This window comes from Acomys russatus, chromosome 7 (assembly GCF_903995435.1).
Source record: "Acomys russatus chromosome 7, mAcoRus1.1, whole genome shotgun sequence".
Taxonomy (NCBI): Eukaryota; Metazoa; Chordata; class Mammalia; order Rodentia; family Muridae; genus Acomys; species Acomys russatus.
In genome coordinates, this window is record NC_067143.1 from 55,027,122 (window position 1) to 55,048,722 (window position 21,601).

The 21,601-nt window shown below is 37.0% G+C and overlaps 2 protein-coding genes across 2 annotated transcripts; one reads left to right on the forward strand and one right to left on the reverse strand.

Annotated features, from left to right (window-relative positions):
- Positions 1-251: 251 nt before the first annotated feature.
- On the reverse strand, positions 252-1,214 carry LOC127192184 (olfactory receptor 51A4-like). Its single transcript, XM_051149505.1, has one exon. The coding sequence runs from the start codon at positions 1,191-1,193 to the stop codon at positions 252-254; it is 942 nt and encodes a 313-aa protein (XP_051005462.1). The 5' UTR covers positions 1,194-1,214.
- Positions 1,215-16,063: 14,849 nt separating this feature from the next.
- Positions 16,064-17,011, forward strand: LOC127192185 (olfactory receptor 51L1). The gene has a single exon (XM_051149506.1). It carries the CDS (start codon positions 16,064-16,066, stop codon positions 17,009-17,011), a length of 948 nt encoding a protein of 315 aa, XP_051005463.1.
- Positions 17,012-21,601: the final 4,590 nt, after the last annotated feature.

Genomic DNA, 21,601 nt, shown 5'->3' on the forward strand with positions numbered 1-21,601 from the left:
ACAGTGGATCAGGAAGGGAATTGAAGTGGAAAAGAAATTGGAAAAGAAAAGAAAGGGGAGACTGTAATTAGAATATATTATACTAGAAAATAATCTATTTTCAATAAAAAAAAACTGATACTGTCAGTATCCAGGTAAATATGTGGAAAGATAATGCTGAGGAGTTAATATGTAGCGTGGATCCTTACTGATTCTCTCTGCTTGCTCTTCTGTCATCACCAATGAGATTTTCCTGAGATTAAACATCATTTTCAGCTTTGTTTCTGACACAGTTTATCTAGAATCACATTTCTTATCTGTTGGCTCTTCACACAGTATATAATAGGATTCATCACTGGAGGCACAAGCAGGAAAATGTCAGCCATGAGGATCTTGGATATAGGGGAGCTATGGCTGGCAAAACGGTAGATAACAGCAAGAGAGATGACAGGCACGTAGAAGATGAGCACAGCACAGATGTGGGAGACGCAGGTACTAAGGACTTTGAACCTTTCCCTTTGGGATGCGATGCCCAGTACTGCTCTCAGAATAAGTATATAAGACATGAAAATAAACGTTATGTCAAGGATGCCTGTGAGAGCCACAAATAAGCCATAGACGATATTGAACTTGTTGTCTGAGCAGGCCAGCTTCATGACATCCTGGTGGAGGCAATACGAATGGGACAAGAGACTCTTCTTGCAGTATCTTAGATGCTTTAGTGTTACAGGAAAAGGCAGGATCAACAAAATGTTCTTGAGAGCAAAAGCAAGACCAATTTGAAGGACCCTGGCACTGGTAAGGATGGAAGTGTATCTCAGAGGATTACAGATGGCAATAAAACGATCAAAGGCCATAATGAGAAGGACAGATGACTCCATAGCTGAGAACTCATGAATAAAAAACTCCTGGGCAAAACACACATTAGGAGAAATTTCTGGAGAGTTGAACAAGAAAACCTTAAGCATGGTAGGAAAAGAGGAAATGGACAGTCCTAGGTCAGAGATAGCCAACATGGAGAGGAAATAATACATGGGTTCATGCAGAGAGGGCTCTGATTTTATGAAGAAGAGGATAACGCAGTTGCCTAGGATGGCCACAGTGTACAGGAGACATATAGGGATGAATATCCAAATGTGGGCAGATTCCATGTCTGGGAACCCAACCAGATAGAAAGTAGAGATTTCAGTAACAGAGACGTTGAGAACAGACATACCAGCAAGCGTGGACTCAAGATCAACAGCTCCAAAGATGTGGGGTGTGGGTGCTTAGAGCAGAATGGTTTAGATGCCTGCGTTTGTTTTGTTGAAACCTTTAAGATTATATCTAATCAAGAGACTGAAATTATTCTTAGAAGTGCACCTAACATGGAGAAAAATAGATCAGAATTAACGCTAATAGTCCATACCAATAACCAAATATGTAGTACATATCAATATCTATATCACAGCATAGAGGAATGTATCAATATCCAAAGCTTGATAATTACTGGCCACATGAAGGAGCACTCTGATTTCTTTGTGGTTGGAGCCCGCTCTTTCAATCTATTCTTTTCTCTTTTATATCATTGTTTTCTGAGATAGGCCCGGGTGAGTCTGCGCGTCCTGCTGTCTACCTAACCACATGCAGTCTTTGAAAGCAGTCATCCAGCAGACAGGTCTCAGTGATTCATTGTGTACTTGTGTCACTTTCCTGTTGTTTTGGTTGTTTGCAGACACCCTGTGTTAGCATAGTATCTTTGAAATTGATATTCTTCATTTTAATATGGAGTACTAAGTTGGAGATTTATTATTCATTTGAATTTTTATTTTGAATATTTTAAACTAAATAGTAATTTGTTATTTAATTTTGTGATATTGTCAATTAATACAATAAATATTCTCTTTTAAAGTATCTAGTTGAATCTTAGATATTTAAATTTAACACCTAGTTAGCTTTGTATATAAATATTTTCTCTTAAGTACTATTTAATTGTGTATATTAACTGCATAAAATAATTACTTTCATTGTAACATTACAGCACATGGTTTTAATGTAACTTTTCATTCATTCACATTGAAATTTGTTACATGTTAAAATTCATTTTCAAAGTTTTGGCATTTTAATAGAGTTAACAAGCTATTCTCTTCCATTTCTTCCCTCTACACACTTTCCTAAATGCCCCTTCCCAACTTCTTTCAAAGTGTTGGCTCCTTCTGTCATCAATTATTGTTACGAAGTGTGTATGTATGCATTTTTTTAATTTGTCATATTTAAAATTATTTTAAAATTTGTTAGGTTTCTAATTTATTCAAATTATTAATCACTTTTGCAATCACCCTTCTTTTATTTTAAAAGTAAATTATTTTAAATCATCCCGCTTACACTTACCAATTACTCTATTATTTTCCATTCTATTTTTTTGGTATGCTTTCATGCTATTTGTAACTTGTTTTTATTTTTAACTTATAAACAATATTTGAATTTGTTTATGGGACAATGTGCCATTTTTGTGTACCTATACAGTAAGAAATGATTGTTTCTTTGAATAAATTACATAAAGGCAATATTCAGTTATAGTTATAAATGCTATGGGTATACCTTACCAGATCCATTAAGAATATTAATTGTTAAAAAAGAAATGTCTGTTATGGCTGGTATACTCCAACTCCCAAGACGTGCTGCCGATGCTGTCCTGAAAGAAAAGGAATGTCCAATGGAAAGCTGAATACCTCTTGCAAAAATATCAGGGAAGAAATATTATCTTATTTGGTCCATATCGCCAGGTGGAGCCATTAGAAGTTTTGTTTTGTTAATGCCATTGTTTTAATGCTTGTTTTCACTGGGAGAGAGCCCTCAATGGTTGTTTGATGTTAGTTTTGTTGAGGTAAATGAAATATTAAATGGTATGTTAGGCTTGTTCTGCTTAGAGCTCCTCCTGCTGAGTGAATCTACAGACATAGGTCCTCCTCCTTCAGCTTCTTAGCTACTGATTCTACAAGTCTTTCCTTCAGAAAAATTTCCTGTTCCTTTTCAATTTCCTTTCAGTTGTTCTTTAGAAAACCCTACCCCAAAAGTTAATTGCTATCTTAGTTAGATGCTGATTTTTTTTTTTTTTAGACGTGTAATGACTAACTTACAAGGTCTAAATATTTTAGCCTGTAAATCTTTTAATGATGTTTAAAGTTTGGATTTAAATCCTTCTACATAAAACTTTTATTTTATATCAGCTGTCTTAATACAATAGACCTATATGTCCAGTAATTGATCTATAAAATGGAAGAACATTTTTATTCTTCATTATCAATCTGTATTTATTATAAAAGAAAAAACACGTTTAACATAATAAAACATTTTAAATCTCATTAAAAAGTTTTTATGTTTCCAGAATGAGTGTTTTATTTTGCTGTAAAAAGAGTGTTTTTTTTTTTTTTTTAGAGAATCTAGAGAAAGCTAGCATGTTGCATAGAAGGTTTTCCAGGTCTATCTGTACTCAGAAGAGCTTTCAGAATTCAACTCTCTGGTTTGTGGAAATGTGAGGAAAACAGTTACAGTAAGAGACATAGAAGAATCTCAAAGGGTTGAGTTAGCATGAAGTTCATCATTAAGTTGAAGTTAAACATGACACAAGTTATAGTATTCTTTATATTAATAGTGGAAAGTTTAATGATGTCAAATATGTATTATGAGAATTGTTTGAAGTCCTCTGTTTATTTTATTCCATATCAAAATGAGTATGAAAGGCAAAAATCATAGTTGGATGAGGGTAAACTGTTTCTCATAGTGCCCCTGACTGAAGAGGTCTACAGAGGGAACACTAGGGTTTTTGAGATACTTACCAAGGTGTGTCCCACCTGGTCTGTACTCCAAAACTAAACAGAGAAGAGCCAGGATAAAGCTACCCGAGTCTTGTTTGTTAGTCACATTCTGAACAGCTGGTCCTATTTTTTCCCTCTGAAGCCATTTAAGTAGATTAAGGGCCCCAGGGATGACGATGCACTACTTAGCCTCAGAGGGACTGAAATGCCCATTGGTCTCTCAGGCAGGTGAACACCCACTGAAGAAGGGTTCAGATCAATCCCAGTGGGCTTATAATTTGGATGCTTATGCTTAAATGCCTGTGAATCCATCCTGTCTCATCTAACAACATTAATTTATTTCTTCTTTATTATTTTATTTATTTACTCACTTTACAGCCCCCTCCCTCCTTTTTTTCTCAGTCTTGCCCTTACACCCAACCTTTCCTCTCCCCTTCTTCTCAGAGATGGGGAGACCTCCATGGGTACCAACCCACACTGGCACATCTAGTTGCAGCAGGGCTAAGCACATCCTGTCATACTAAGCCAGACAAAGCAGCCAAGCTAGGGGAAAAGGACCCAAAGGCAGGCAACAGAGGCAGAGAAGGTCCTACTTTCATTCTTAGGGGACCCACATAATGACCAAGCTGAACTTCGGGTACATAAGTGTAGGGGGCCTAGTTACAGCCCATGCATGCTTACTGGTTTGTAATTCAGTCTCTGTGAGGCCCCATGGGCCCAGGTTAGTTGACTCTGTAGGTCTTCTTGTGGTGTCCTTTTTCCCACTCTTCCACAAAACTCCCTAAGCTCACCCTATTGTTTGGCCGTGGGTCTCTGCACCTGTGTCCATCAGTTGCTGGATGAAACCTCTCAAAAGATACTTATTTTTTCTCTGTACTTCTGAATCCCTCAGGAGAACTGGCCACATGATATTTTTCCAGATGGTTTTGTTTGTGTGATTATAGTTGAGTTGATTTTTGTTCCTTTCTGATTAATGTAATTGTCTCTATAAAATACTAAATGCTGGCTTTTTTTTAATTTTTTTTTATTAATTTATTCTTGTTACATCTCAATGTTTATCCCATCCCTTGTATCCTCCCATTCCTCCCCCCCCTCCCCATTTTCCCATTATTCCTCTCCCCTATGACTGTTCCTGAGGGGGATTACATCCCCCTATATATTCTCATAGGGTATCAGTCTCTTCTTGGCTACTTGCTGTCCTTCCTCTGAGTGCCACCAGGTCTCCCCCTCCAGGGGGCATGGTCAAATGTGAGGCACCAGAGTACGTGAGAAAGTCATATCCCACTCTCCACTCAACTGTGGAGAATATTCTGACCATTGGCTAGATCTGGGAAGGGGTTTAAAGTTTACCGCCTGTATTGTCCTTGGCTGGTGCCTTAGTTTGAGCGGGACCCCTGGGCCCAAATCTGCCTATCATATTGTTCTACTTGTAGATTTCTAGGACCCTCTGGATCCTTTTATTTTGCTATTCTCCCATGCGTCTCTCATTTAGAGTCCCAATAGGATGCCTTCCCCTCTGTCCCAGTTTCCTGGTAAGTGAAGGCTTTCGTGGGACATGCCCCTTGGGCTAGTATGCAGATATAAGTGAGTATAACCATTTGAGTCTTTCTGCTTCTGGGTTAACTCACTCATTATGATCATTTCTAGCTCAATCCCTTTATCCACAAATTTCGGGAATTCCTTGTTTTTAATAGCTGAGTAGTATTCCATAGTGTATATGTACCACAGTTTCTTTATCCACTCTTTTTTTTTTTTTTTGCATTTTTTTAATTAATTTATTCTTGTTACATCTCAATGTTTATCCACCTTGTATCCTCCATTCGTCCACCCCCATTTTCCCATTATTCCCTCCCCTATGACTGTTCCTGAGGGGGGATTACGTCCCCCTATATATTCTCATAGGGTATCAAGTCTGTCTTGGCTACTTGCTGTCCTTCCTCTGAGTGCCACCAGGTCTCCCCCTCCAGGGGACATGGTCAAATGTGAGGCACCAGAGTACGTGAGAAAGTCGTATCACACTCTCCACTCAACTGTGGAGAATATTCTGACCATTGGCTAGATCTGGGAAGGGGAGGGACACTTAGGCTGTTTCCATGTTCTGGCTATTATGAATAAGGCTGCTATGAACATGGTTGAGCAAATGTTCTTGTTGTGTGCTGGAGCATCTTCTGGGTATATTCCAAGGAGTGGAATAGCTGGGTCTTGAGGAAGCCCTACTCCCATTTTTCTGAGATAGCACCAGATAGATTTCCAAAGTGGCTGTACTAGTTTGCATTCCCACCATGCTGGCTTTTTTAAATCCAAAAGGGCACTTGAATTTTCTTTTGTCCTCTATTCTATATACACCAGTGTTCATTTTTTTTTTGGTATATTTGTGGGAGTATGTTTTAAAATTTATTTATGTGTATATTTTTGGCTGTTCACTCATTTGTGCATGTGTGTGTGTGTGTGTGTATGTGTGTGTGTGTGTGTATGCAAATGTGTATCCACTGAAGTAAGAAGAACAAGTCATATTTTGTAGAGATGGAATTACTGGTCATTGTGATCTACTCTGGTCCTCTGCTAAAGCAGCAACTATTTTAAATCATTGAATCTTCTCTCTTGCATTTACAAAGTACTTTTTAAATTTTATTTTTGTGGAAGTGTTTTACATATTGCACAAGTTAATCTTTCATTGTGATTTCATTTTCAAAGTGTTTTCCTTCTTACCTTGATAATGATACTCTCATCCCAAATTTGACTCCCTTAGTATTGAATAAAGGATTGTAGCTGATTGAGTGTAATGGAAGTTTTGGTTTCTTTAAAACTCAGTTACATACTTTTGTTTAAGTTCCAAGTGTGGGATATTGGACTGCCTTAGTTTGTCTACCACTTTTAACTATGAACACCTCATGCTGATAGCAGCCTCATGTGGCTTGGAGAGGGGCATAGTCTTAGCCAGCCCAGGAGGATATAAATATCAGAAAAGGGAGAGAGAGAGGGAGAGAGAGAGAGAGAGAGAGAGAGAGAGAGAGAGAGAGAGAGAGAGAGAGAGAGAGAGAGGAGAGAGAGAGAGAGAGAGAGAGAGAGAGAGGGATTGCATCAAGAGAAAGTCTCAAAGAGACATTCTGAGGATGAAGAAGGCTGCTCCTGGTTTGTCCTGCTGATTTATTTGCTGTTTGCTGTTTGCTGGTTTGCTGGACTGCTGGATATGCTGACAACAGAGACTTGAATTTCCCCAAAGAACCTGACAATCCTAAACAGCTGGAAGTAGCTAAGAAAAACTACCCACCTTTCACCACTAACCTTTATCTCCTACCTAGTATTAGGGAGTTGGGAGGGAGGTAAAGGTATAAGGAATGTAAGGCACAAGCCAAGGACAATACAGGCGGTAAACTTTAAACCCCTACCCAGATCTAGCCAATGGTCAGAATATTCTCCACAGTTGAGTGGAGAGTGGGATATGACTTTCTCACGTACTCTGGTGCCTCACATTTGACCATGTCCCCTGGAGAGGGAGACCTGGTAGCACTCAGAAGAAGGACAGCAGGTTACAAAGAAGAGACTTGATACCTTATGAGCATATACAGGGGGAGGTAATCCCCCTCAGGAACAGTCATAGGGAGGGAATAAGGGGAAAATGGGAGGGAAGGAAGAATGGGAGGATACAAGGGATGGGATAACCATTGAGATGTAACAAGAATAAATTAATAAAAAAAAATAAACAACAACAACAAAAAAAAGAAAATAAAATAGATTTTAAAAGTAGCCAACAAATGGCAACAAGACATGGCTAGGCACAATGGGGTACTTGGTTTCTAATGCCATAGAGGAGATAGCAGGATACAAAGGAATGAAACTACTGTTTCAAGATGTCAACAAAAAGTCCATAGTTCTCTCCCACTTCCCTCCCAGAGGAGATTTTCTGATTTGGCTTTGTTGTCTTCCTGTACTCCATTTTATAAAAAAATTGAGAGATTCACTGAAAAACCAGAAGTACCACTTGATTCTCTCATTTTGCAATGGATTACAGAGTTGGCTGTGCAACTAAAGAATTTTCACCCTCCCCCTAAAAAACCCCACAGGAAATAAATAACATCACTGTAGCAAACCAAAAGAAGAGAAAGATACAAACACACTACAACCATGAACATTAAAGTAACAAGAGCTGCCAATCATTGGTCATTAATATCTCTCAACATCAACATACTTAAATGCCCAATGAAAAGACACAGGATGCTGACCTGCTGTTCAGACAAGGTGTGTGTTCAGCACTGCCATCTTGGATCCCTTCCCCACTTTGTCTTCTAATAGATTTAGTGTTTCTTGTTTTATGTTGAAGTCTTTGATCCCCTTGGACTTGAGTTTTGTGGGGGGTGATAAATATGATTCCATTTGCATTTTTCTACATGCAGACATCCACTTGGACCAGCACTATTTGTTGAAAATGCTTTCATTTTCCACTGAATGGTTTTACCTTCTTTGTCATAAACCAAGTATCCATAGTTGTGTGGGTTTATTTATGAGTCTTTAATTCAATTCATTGATTGACTAGTCTGTTTCTATTGTTTCTATGTGAATACCATGCACTTTTTTTTTTAAACTATTTTTTCTGTAGTACAGCTTGAAGTCAGAGACAGAGATACTTTAAGAGATTTTTTTTTTTTTTATTGTATAGGATTGTTTTAACTATTCCAGGCCTTTTGTTTTTCCATACGAAGTTGATAATTGTTCTTTTGAGGTCTGTGAGGAATTGTGTTTGTATTTTGATTGAATCTGTAGATTGCTTTTGGTAAGATGACCATTTTTACTATGTTAATCCCACCTATCCATGAGCATGGGAGATCTCTCCATCTTCTGGTATCTTCTTCAATTTAGTTCTTTAGAGACTTGAAGGTCATATAGGTCTTTGACTTGCTTCGTTAGAGTTATACCAATATACTCTATATTATTCTTGGCTAATGTGAAGGGTGTAGCTTCCTTAATTTCTTTCTCAGCCCCTTTGTAATTTGTGTACAAGAGGGCTATTATTTTTTTTAATTAATATTGTATCCAGCCACTTTGATGGAAGTGTTTATCAGCTGTAGGAGTACTATCATATCATCTGTGAATAATGATACTTTTTGATGTCTTCCTTTCCCATTTGGATCCCATTGATCTCTTTTTCATCTCAGAAAGTAGAAATGGCTGATAACTAGTTACAGCTAATAACTTTTTTTTTCATAAACAATGAATTGTAGATATACACAATAGTCCAGACAAGATGAGTTTGTTATGTCAAGATCAAACCCAGCAAGGACAATCTGGAGCATTGATACCTGAGAGAAAATCTTCTGTAGAAGGTATCACCTTCCCAAATTGGTTGCTAGGATTTAGCACTTATTCTCTTCCTCATTAATGGGCAATGATGTAGAATTTCAACATATCAAGTCATGTGGGTCCTTTTCAGGACTTCTGTCCTAAGGATATCATTTAGAAATGACTGTAGTTGTTAATACAGGGGCATACAAGCAGTCAAGTTACTGGGATTAAGTATCCACAGCATGCTCAGTCATCAATAAAGAGAGCCTTATCACTGATTCTCCCTGACTGTAGTGGTTAATACAGGGAGATACAAGCAGTCAAGTTACTGGGATTAAGTATCCACAGCATGTTCAGTCATCAATAAAGAGCCTTATAACTTATTCTCCCCCTAAAGGTTCAGAAAATATAAGGAAGACAAGGGAAGGAAGAATGTAAGAACCAGAGGTCTGGGAGGATTGAGTATAGTTGTCTTCTGGACACGATAGGACCTTTCTTCTCATGTACTCATGGTAACAGTGGTGCTTTCACAAGATCAGGATGGTCAACATTCTATCATGCAGGAAGAAAGGCTCATGTGTACCCACACCCAGATGAGGAGCTATTAACACTTGATGGCTTCTAGAGATGAAACAGATAATTTTTCATAGGAGAAAGTATGAGACCTAGTAGATTACGTGTTCCTTTGTACAACAAATTACTGGGTGTATATAGGCTTTATTAATTAGACTTAAATGTGTTTGGGAACAAGATTCCTATTTCCAAACAGCTCCGACACCATCCCTTCCGCTAAGAACCAGAAGTTGGGATTCTCCACCCTATGTGGATACCATGTTCCTCCTCCAAGATAAAGAGTAACAAATCTCAGGGTGTGAAGATCTACTTAGTTGGTCCAACCAACCTAAATGAAAGTTAAGGGACAAGATGGTAGGCAGGTCCATTGTGATGGTTAAATTGTGAGCACAATCCAGAGTCACCTGACAAGAGAGTCTCAGGGAAGCGTTGTCTAGATCAGGCCTGCCTTTGGGCATATCTGTGGAAGACTGACTGGTCTACATAAATTGATATGTGAAGACCCAGATGAAAAGTGGGCAGCACCAATCTCTGGGTTTGGGTTCTAGACTGTGTAAAGGAAGATGTGAGCTGAGTAAGCATGCGGTCATTCATTTTTCTCTGCTCCTGACTGCAGATGTGACATGTTTTAGTTCCTTCTGGCTTGACATCTCTGGTTTGTAACCTGGAACTATGAGCTAAAGTAAATCCTTTCTCCTTTTAAAAACAAAGTAATGAACAAACAAACAAGCAAATAAACAAAAACCAAAAACCCACATGTTTCTTCCTGCCATAATGGACCAGAGCTCTTTGTAGAGTGTGAGCCAAAGTGAATCCTTCTTTTATTAAGTGGTTTGCCAGGGATTTGGTCACAGCAATGAGATAGATGACTAATACCCACAGGAAATGAAGAAACTTCCCAGGTCATTTTCACAGGTAAACAGTGATGTAAACATTTCTAAATACAACATTATCAGATCAAACCTTACCACTAGTTACACTAACGAAATCATGATAATCATAAAGCATGAATCTCAACAGTTAAAAACTCAGTTTTTGAAATTTGGCATCTGATATCGATAGATAACTATGAACAGAGAAAATTGGTTCTAATATTTAATAAAGGTAGAAAAGCCTAGGGAACACATTTCATAGTAAAATATGAAAACTTTCCTTAGTATATGCAAAGACAGTATTTTATATAATTCTACCTTGCATTGCACTGGAGATCTTCGGTATTTCAATAAAGCAATAGATCTGATATAAGATACAAGCCTGGAAATAGGACTGAAGGAATCTGACATTACTTTTGGGGATTTAATTAGATATCAACTATAGTCTAAGGAGTCTCCCAGTCACTTAGTATAAGAACACACCAGTTTGTTGTCCATTGCCAAATGGTCAGTTTTGAACATATACACACAAGAAACATTGTAAGGCTGCTTAGGTTATATTTAAGAATATATATGGATATAATATAATACACATAGGCATATACATATATAATTAAATCAACATGAAATGAAAGGCCATAAATTTGAAGGGAATTATGGAGAGGTACATGTCCAGGTTAAATACAGGGTTTCTTCCAGAATAAAAGAGTTATTATATGCTGGCTTTATTCACACTTATTTATTAAATGTTTGGAAAATGTAATTTATAAGTTTATTTATATTATTAAAAATTAATCTCAAGTACTTAAGGATGGGTTTAAGGATCTAATGTAAGACATGTATTTCTGGGCACAAGTGTAAAATTACTGAGAAACATTCAATCCCTTAACACATTGAAGCCCATGTTCTTAAATTAGAATATCTGATCCAAATATAACATTCCTCCATACTTATATATATATATATTCTTAATTAAATTATATACTTCAAATCTTGACATGAATCATAAGGCATTTCTGGGATTTATAGAGACATAAATAATTGGGATAAAAATGTAAGAAAACCAAGAATGTGCTGCAAGGTCATTGCTGAGGTAAGCACTGTGAAGGCAAATATTAGCCTCTGTCCCCTTAACACATCATCAGCAAGGGGACCTAGCACTGGGCTTCACGACCACTACTATACCTATTCTCAGGTGATAGACTTTTTATTTGATTATACTTGTTACACACACACACACACACACACACACACACACACACACACACACACACACTCACAATGTATGTGTATGTACAAGTATATATAAATATAACCTGCTGCATTCATTTTGTTGTTTTGTGTATTTTTCTTCTTTATCACAGCTGAAGGACAAGGAATTCTGTGGATTTTATCTTCTAGATATGCAGAGAGTCAACAATATGTCTGCCCAAACAAGACCTAAATCGTGACCAGCACCTATTGATATGTCCCTGTTGATTGGAGAGCTCTCACAAGACACCATCCCTAGATGAGAAATGACCAGGAAAACATGACTGATGGTTAGACAGAGTCTTCCTCATGGATAAGCTCGCTAATTCTTTATCCAATTTCAAATGGTCATCTCAAAAACCACATAAAAACATAGATACAAGCTATACTATACTATACTATACTCAAAGGGTTGTATTTATGTTTATATATGAATATATATATATATATGTATATATATATATATATATATATATACACAAACACACATATAAAACAGTAATAATTAAAGAAAAAGAGGCCAAAAATTTGTGAAAGCACTGGAGGCCATGGAAGTGTTGGAGGAGAAAAATTATATACTTATATTTTAATTAAAATAAATTTTAAAAATTATAATTTACAAAGTAAAAAGTAAACATTTAATGAACTCACTTCCTTGAGTTTGTTTAAAAAATAGAAAAGGAACCTATGGCAGTTAGATGCATTTCCAGGACTGCAGGTCTATGCTGTAACTGATGGTCAGATGCTGTGTGCATCATTTCCCTGCTGGGTATCTAGCACATTTAAAAAACCATCCATAGTGTTGCACCCCAGGAGAGATGAGGAATATTTATAGAGATACAGGAGTAACAAAAGCCTTTAGATTACCAGATTCAAAGAGCATCTGCAAGTAGCACAGACTTAAAGCTTCTCAGATGAGCAATAAAAACCAAAGTAATGCAAGGATTAATGCAGAGACAAAGGCAAAGAAGAAATGAAAGACAGGAATATAAGCATAAAATTAGATAAAACCAAAATAAAAAGAGCAATAGGAAGCAGAAGAGTAAATAAAAAAAGACAAAAAGGAAGGTGCAGAAATAGAAACAAAGAGTATATGACTTTATCTATAGCAGGGTAGTTTAGTGTGAGAGAAATAACACAACTCTTAGCTATTTGGGAAATGGGCTATTCGTGGCTTCCTAAAATGTCCTGATGATGCAGCTGTCTCATGCACAAACTTCAGGTAAGTGTTGATTTTTAATTACAAATACACGGTGGATGGCTTTTAAGCATATTATGTGTTAATATGTACTTCCGGAGGCAAAAACCTAGAGAGTAAATGTATAATTTTGGCAGTGGTGTCAATTTGTGGACAGTTTTGAAATTGGTGACACATCTTAATGTCCCACTCTTTTCTTTCTTTTTTTCTTTGTTTTCTTTCTTTCAAATTTAGACAAACTTGCCATTGGAAAACAGTTTTTGAGGACTACAGCTGTGATGATAGGAAGACTGCAAAATTCATGTTGTCCTCAGCAGTTTTTCCCTATCGATGTGATGAGGTTAGTGTGTAACAAGAGTCTTTTCTCTTTACATGTTTTGCTATTATGTGCAATCTCAGTGTAACTAAATTTTACCCAAACCCCAAAATAAACAAGAGGATTGACCTACAAATAGAATAAAATGAGCCCCAAAGTACCACAACAGAAAGATTAAGGAACTAGTAAAACCCATGACAGATGGTATACTGAGAGAAGGATGGTTAGTAAATCAAAACTAAACATACAACCAGTAGAACACCAGCTAATACAGGTAGCCAAGGACATGACATGGGAATAGGACAAGTTGCATAAGAATAGAAATCTAATGGACAGCTGTACTATACAAATTTGGTAGGAGAAGCTATGTTACACACTCTTACCATATGCATACACGTGCCAAAGATGTTACCTATGGAAGAGGACAGGATCATTTGCTATACTCTGATAATACATACATATATAAATATGTATGTATTATGCTATATGACTTAAATACATGCCCCAGAAATAATTTAAAAATATAAAGGATGCTCCTGTCTGTTACATTCTTCATTTTAGTATATGGACAGGCTAGTATCTAAAAATTTCCAAACATTAATATCAGCACACAGGAGATTCACAGCAGGGTCAAGGCAATTACAAAATAATAAACCATTTGTTTCACAGAAATACCTGAGGATTAAAGAAAATATGACTTGTATTTAAGCCAAAAAATTCACATAGATTGGCATGGAATAAAAGGAATTTTCCCACTACACCAAAAACAAACAAACAAAACTAGCTTTCTCTCTCTCTCTCTCTCTCTCTCTCTCTCTCTCTCTCTCTCTCTCTCTCTCTCTCTCTCACACACACACACTCTCTCTCGCTCTTTCTGTCTCTCTGTGTTGTGTACATGTGTGCCTTGTATGTGAGCACATTTACATATTTATTGTGTGTGCTGTATACATTGATGCTGATGTCTAGATTGTGTTCATGAGCACAATTGTAAAACAGGAAATACAACAAAACATTCTAAGTGAGGAAACTAATAAAGTCAGAGAGTTCAGTAGAAATTATGTTTTGGTTAGTATAGAAAAGTAAACGCTCCACTTGGCAGGTGAGCACTGCTTTAGCTAAGCCACAGGCTCGGTGACAGCTAACACAGAGGATGAGGGAAAACTTGACTCTGCAGAAACTAGAGACATTTTCATCACATGAGAGAGTGGCTAGATGGGACCTTAAATCCTCTTAGGATGTACAGATTATATGACCTAAGCCCTTTGTTGTCACATGATAGATTTAGAGGAAATAATGAAAAATAAATATGAACTCTTAATGAAATATGATCACATATGCTTGTAAAGAAATAACCAGGGTAAAAGGCATCACTGCTGAACAGTTGGAGAGGACTGTAGAGTATTCAAGCTTCCTTTGGAGCAGTTTGCCCATTAGGTGAGGGCTCATTAACCAGAGGCAGAGGTGAGATCTGTCAGGAGACCTGAGGGGGACCCTGAGCTGCTGCTACGTTTCTGGGGTTCCTGTGTGTTCACAGTAAGTGCAAGTGCACCACTTAGTATTTGTATCGAGTGCTCTGTTAAAAGTTAGAAACAATGTTCTGAAAGAGAAAACAGAGAATCAAGAAACCAAAGGTGCTTGAAAATGTAGCTCATGGTAGGCTGCTTGCTTAGCACATGCAATGTCCTAGGTTTGATCATTACAGACTCTGTCTCTCTGCCCCTTTTTCTCTTTGTCTCTCTGCTCCCCTCTCAGGAAATGAATAGCATCACATGGACACAGTCTCCTTTATTCTTTTGAAGCATAAGAAGCATAAGAAACAATGGTGTTAAACGCATTCCTTCTTTATGTGAGAACAGAGAGAAAGCCACCCTCAGGAGGATTGCTGGTATGTGAAATAGAGGTCAATGTGAAGACAACTGTGCTGAAGTCATGGGGTCAGTTCAGCTGTCCCAGCTGCAGTCTAAGAGCAATCACTTATTTACTCAAGAGCATTTCAAGGGAAGTTTATGAAAATCTTTATGCTTTTACTCTGATTTTTCTCCACTTCTATCTTTATAAAAAAAAGTAAAACTTTCTGTATTTTTCTGTGTCACATATTTATCCAGTGTTTTCACTGAAGATCTGTCAGGTTGTGTATTTATGGAGCATATACTCTTGATGTTCCACAATTTGAGAAAAAAAATTTTTTTTTTTAGTCATCAAATTGCTTTTTTAATGATTCAAGAAAGAGATTAAATATGCAATTATGCATTTATAATTATATAATTGCTATTATTGATAGACATGACATTTTTGCATAGACTCAATTACCATCTGGTTTCAGTAACAGTCTTTTATTTTTTAATTTTTTTTTATTAATTTATTCTTGTTACATCTCAATGTTTATCCCATCCCTTGTATCCTCCCATTGCCCCCCCGCCTCATTTTCCCATTATTCCCCTCCCCTATGACTGTTCCTGAGGGGGATTACGTCCCCCTATATATTCTCATAGGGTATCAAGTCTCTTCTTGGCTACTTGCTGTCCTTCCTCTGAGTGCCACCAGGTCTCCCCCTCCAGGGGACATGGTCAAATGTGAGGCACCAGAGTACGTGAGAAAGTCGTATCACACTCTCCACTCAACTGTGGAGAATATTCTGAAAAATTTTTTTTTTACATAACATCCACTGGCAATACGTTCTTTTTTCCAAGGTGAACACGAAGGAAATACATATTTTTGTCCTGGTTGCGTTGTTTGTCCTGATACAATATTTGACTGAGCAGTAAAGAAGAATCTTTCAAGTCACTCGATGCTCACCATGCTTGTCTGGAACAGCAGTGATGTTACAGAGCCCATGTTTATCCTGAAGGGCTTTCCTGGACTGGAGTATGCCCATTCTTGGCTCTCAGTGCCTTTCTGCCTTGCGTATTTGGTAGCATTCATTGGTAACGTAACCATTCTCTCTGTTATTTGGATCGAGCCCTCACTCCATCAGCCCATGTACTACTTCCTGTCTATCTTGGCACTGACTGACCTAGGAATGTCTATGTCCACACTTCCCACAATGCTGACTGTGCTGTGGTTGGATGTTCGAGAGATCCAGGCGAGTGCTTGCTATGCTCAGTTGTTCTTCATCCACACATTCACATTTCTGGAATCTTCAGTCCTTCTGGCTATGGCCTTTGACCGTTTCGTTGCAATTTGCCGTCCACTGCACTATTCTACCATCCTCACCAACAGTGTGATTGGCAAGATTGGTATAGCCTGCTTGCTACGAAGCATGGGAGTTGTCCTGCCTACGCCCTTGCTGCTCAGACGCTATCAATATTGCCACATCAATGCCCTTTCCCACGCCTTCTGCTTACACCAAGATGTTCTAAGGTTGTCCTGCTCCAATGCCAGGATCAATAGCGTCTATGGACTGTGTGTAGTTATTGCTACACTAGGTGTGGATTCAGTCTTCATTCTTATTTCTTATGCTCTTATTCTGAACGCAGTGCTGAGTATTGCATCCCGCGAAGAGCGACTAAAGGCTCTGAACACCTGTGTTTCCCATATCTGTGTGGTGCTCATCTTCTTTGTGCCAGTTATTGGTGTGTCAATGGTCCATCGCTTTGGGAAGCATCTGTCTCCCACGGTCCATGTCCTCATGGCTGACATCTACCTGCTTCTCCCCCCAGTGCTGAACCCAGTTGTCTACAGTGTGAGGACAAAACAGATTCGTCTAGGAATTCTTCGCAAGTTTAGGTTAAATAGAAGGTTTTAAGTTATTCACATCCTCTGATTTTTTAACCCTGGAAAATACTAGAAAAGATGTTTGTTTTATTACACGGAAAATATATGCTATAGTTCTAGGGTCATATCTGGCTACATTAGAAAAAATTAATTCGTTTACCTCCTAAGTGTGCAGTTGTGGTTAATTTTAAATCATTACATCATTCAAGTTCTCATGGCCAGATTGTGATAATTACTGTGACCTTTTTTGTACTTAAGATTATTATGAGATTTAATGATAGAAAGCACATGTAATGGAAATTCAGTTTTTGAAAAACTACATAATTTTTTACATTATAAATATATTATAGTAACTTTCATTATGAAAAATAATCTAGTTAACAGTGATAGAAAATTGAGAAATCAATTTCACTTGAATATAGTAATTTTTTTTACAATTCTGTACAGGTCTTTAGAGTGGTGTTTTCAATTACTTTATTGTGGATAATATATTCCTTTGTCATCTTCACTAGGATGACCTTCATGGGTAATATTTTATTATTTTACATATATTTACTATCTTCTCGATTGAATTGTGCACCTTTTGAGCATGGGACTTTAACTGACACTATCATAGCATTGTGTGTCTGGTCTTCCCCAAATCATAAAACACAAATGTAAATTTTAGCCATAATTCTGTAACCCAAGTCAAACATATTGGGACAAATGAAATATGTATGTGGCAGCTATTTCTTTAAATACTGTGGGTATGAAAACAACAGTATACATGACGTAAAGAGTAAATAGGACTAAATTAAATTACTTGCTGTGTGAGCATGAGGTGTTGAATTCAGATCCTAGCATGGTCACACATGCCTATAACCTCACTAGTGCAGGGGTAAAATAAATAGAACTAGGTTGGGCAAAACAGGCTGTCTGAAATAAATCAACAAATAAGTAAATAAGCAAACCAACAAATAAGTTTTGACTTCTTAATTCTAAATAAGGTTAATATGTAAATTTGTTTTACATTTAGTTCCCTTTAAGAAATAACGGAGCTTGGAGTGCTGGTGCATGCCTTTAATCCTAGTACTTTGGAAGCAGAGGCAGGTGAATCGTTGAGTTCAAGGCAAGCCTGTTCTACATAGTAAGTTCCAGGACTACCAGGGTTACACAGAGAAACTCTGCCTCAAAAAGAAAGAAGAAAAAAAAAGATAGAGAGAAAAAAAGAGAGAAAGAGAGAGGAAGTAAGGAAGAGAAATGAAAAGAAACACCTGCCTATTACGTCATTTGAGGTCTAATATAGAGACGGCAACTACACTGTAATTTTGTGGAGTTAGGAAACATTTTATGTATCTTAACTATCAGCCTTTCAGGGATTAATTGTAAGGGGGATAAAGATAAGTCTAAATAGTACGTCAGTACCAAAGGAGATTGATTGTCCAAAGAAGAATAAGTTATAGCTTGGACTAAATTCTACCCACTTTATATCAGAAAACTTTACTCAATTACTTTGAGGAGAAAGAAACAAACCAAACCAACCAACCAACCAACCAATCAAACAAACAAACAAACAAAAAAACAGTCCTGTAGAGAATAGATCTACCTTTTGCAATTCAGAATGACCTTTAGGACCATGATGAAGGAACCATCAAGCAGGGAAACAGCAGAGAGGAAAACTGACACTTTCAAAGTAGGGAAGAGACAACTTGGAATAATAAGCTGTAAATGTGCCTTCTAGCGGCAGAGTGATTGTGGTTGAGACGCCAAGTGATTGCCAGATTCAAAAACAGGTGGGCCAAAGCCTAAAGTTAAAATTGGAGGGATAAATGTCATTGAATATATTCAATGCTTGTTTCTGGTCTCTGTATGATAGAAGCAAAGTCAAGCAGAAATACAGAAGAATTTCTACACTGTCTCTTCAGCACTCTCTATTGGACAAGCTTACCATCATGGTACTTGTATAAAAACTGTTCACTGAATTCAACTGTGTAATGTAGGCAATGGAGGACATGCCTGATGTAGGAGATATCTAGGTAGCTTGTATGTTTTGTTCTGATGTCATCCATATTCTTCTTTACAAGTTCATGGCATACTTTTCATATTTGAATATACAATTATGTATAATTTACTTTTGTGCAGTATGAGATAAAATCAAGGCTAGTTTATGTGACTGCATAGCTTGCCAAGAATCATCTGTTTAATTAAGCTTTAACCCTGAATCTCAGTGATGTGTCATGCAATATTTGTATGTGTGCGAATCTAATTTTGATCTCTGCATACTGCTCCAATGTATATTTTCCTGTATTTGCATGAATTTAGTATTTCTATAGGTCGTGTTAGTATTTCTATAGGTCGTGTTAGTATTTCTATAGGTCGTGTTAGTATTTCTATAGGTAGTGTTAGTATTTCTATAGGTAGTGTTAGTATTTCTATAGGTAGTGTTAGTATTTATTTCTATAGGTAGTGTTAACCCGGCAACCCAGCATCACTTCACCTTCAAATATTCGTAACCATTTTCTGTATTTGTGTTTTCTATGAGTTTTATTTTCTATAAAGTTTTAGCTCACAAGATTATTCTTACAAGATTACATTATCTAGTCTGTAAACATAATATAGCTCAATTCTATAGATAGTCTTAAATTTATAAATGTCTAGTTAATACTTCATCAGTTTCTCTTTTCTCTGTAGTTTTGGTGCTAGAATACACAATGTGGCTGAAGTTTTATTTCCTTTGTACTGCCATTAAGAAATCCTTAATATTAATGAATTAACTTATGGGTTTTCCTGCCTTTTCATTAAGATTTTTTTTCATTTAAAAGTAGTTCATTAGTATTGCCTATGAATAATAAGTAAGTTATTTTCATTTGAACTGTGGTTTTTTTCTCATTTATTTATATTGAAAAAATTCACAGATCATTAAAGCTGAATATAGATAATATCTTTTTTGATTTATAGGGAGATTATTTTACTATTGTATTTTCCAACTAAGATTGGTGTTTGTTGTAGTTTATTTTACTAACTCACGCAAAGAGAAATTATCTTGAATTTTGAATTTAACATATTTTGTATTATCATTAACATTAAATTTAGCAAAATATCTGAATAAAATGCAAAAGAAGCAGTGTGTGTATTTAACAGATTATATTCATAATAATTTTGTTTAAATTTTATAATAAATTTATGGGGTATAATGATCTTACATGTTTATTTTTGTGTATTATGGCCTTCTAGCTTTGGATACCAGGTTATGTTTGCTTCATAAAGTCAATGAGAAATAATCTGTCATGCTATACACTTGGCCAAATATTTGAAATAATGAATTATACATAGTATTCAGGACTAAGATTTTTTCGATACTTTTAAATAGAGTTTCAAGAATATAATAAAGTCCATTGATTTTTCTCCATCAAATGATCCTTAGACATTCTCCACTTGAGTAGAGAGTGGGGTCTGACTTTCACACAAACTCTGGTGCCTCATATTTGACCATGTCCCCTGGAAGGGAAGACCTGGTGGCACTCAGAGGAAGGATAGCAGGCTACCAAGAAGAGACTTGATACCCTATGAGCATATACAGGGGGAGGAAGTCCCCCTCAGTCACAGTCTTAGGGGAGGAGAGTTAGGGGAAAATGGGAGGGAGGGAAGAATGGGAGGATACAAGGGATGGGATAACCATTGCGATGTAACAAGAATAAATTAATAAAAAAAAAAGAGAGAAAGAAAAAAAAATGATCCTTAGGACACTCTTTAGTTGCTTCCAAATCTAAGAGACTAGGTTGGCATGCCAAACATCTGCTTTTGAGGAGGATAAATAGCTTTGGCATCAATATTATCCCCCAGAGGTTTTATCGAGAAAAAACAATGCACTGGGGTAATGTCCAAGAAGAGAGGGACAGAAAGATCAGAGTTATTAATGCAGAAGCAAGGTACTGAGGCAGCACCTGACTAGATAGTGTCAAATATTTCCAAGACAATAAATATCCAGTGTAGGCTCCAGAGTTAGCCAAAAACATTAAACCCTGCCTCGAGGCATTTGTGTTTTCAAAAAGATCTGCATGTCTCAAGACACACTGTGCAGCTTATTCTTATTCCAATCTTTAGTGGCTTTTGATACCTTCAGAGAGTCTCTCAGACTGACAGGCTAGAGCCTCCAGCAGTCTGAGTCAGGGTGGAAACCTGTCTTCACTTAAGGACTCAGGTGTGCTTGTGCTTTGAGGTAAGAACAGTGGGTCTAAGATGGCTGCGTTTTATATTTAAAGATTCTAGTACAGGAAAGGAAGTTGAAAGTCTCTGCTGACCTTAGAGTACATGAAATTACTGCTCCGGAATATGTAAAGGGGATAAAATAGCTGCTCTCCCAACCCTGTTAGACTGTTATCTTCAAAAACTACTGAAAACAACCTTGAAGTGAGGGAATGTAGTTTCTATGATGAAAATTTATACTGACATCATGTTGTCTAAAAACATTGTGTAATACTAAGTAAAGATTAAAATATCAACATGGGTGACTGGGTGGTACTGATGGTGCTTTGAATATGTCTTCTACCTCATGCCCACACATATCATTAGCACCTATGGATCCTACATGATGCTGCCTAGAGTTACTGGTCAGTGTCTTTGAGTCAGTGTCTGTCTGTGG

What these genes read in the sequence shown, in the direction of transcription:
- LOC127192185 (XM_051149506.1), top strand. Translation starts at nt 16,064, where the DNA reads ATGCTTGTCTGGAACAGCAGTGATGTTACAGAGCCCATGTTTATCCTG.
- LOC127192184 (XM_051149505.1), bottom strand. Translation starts at nt 1,193, where the DNA reads ATGTCTGTTCTCAACGTCTCTGTTACTGAAATCTCTACTTTCTATCTG.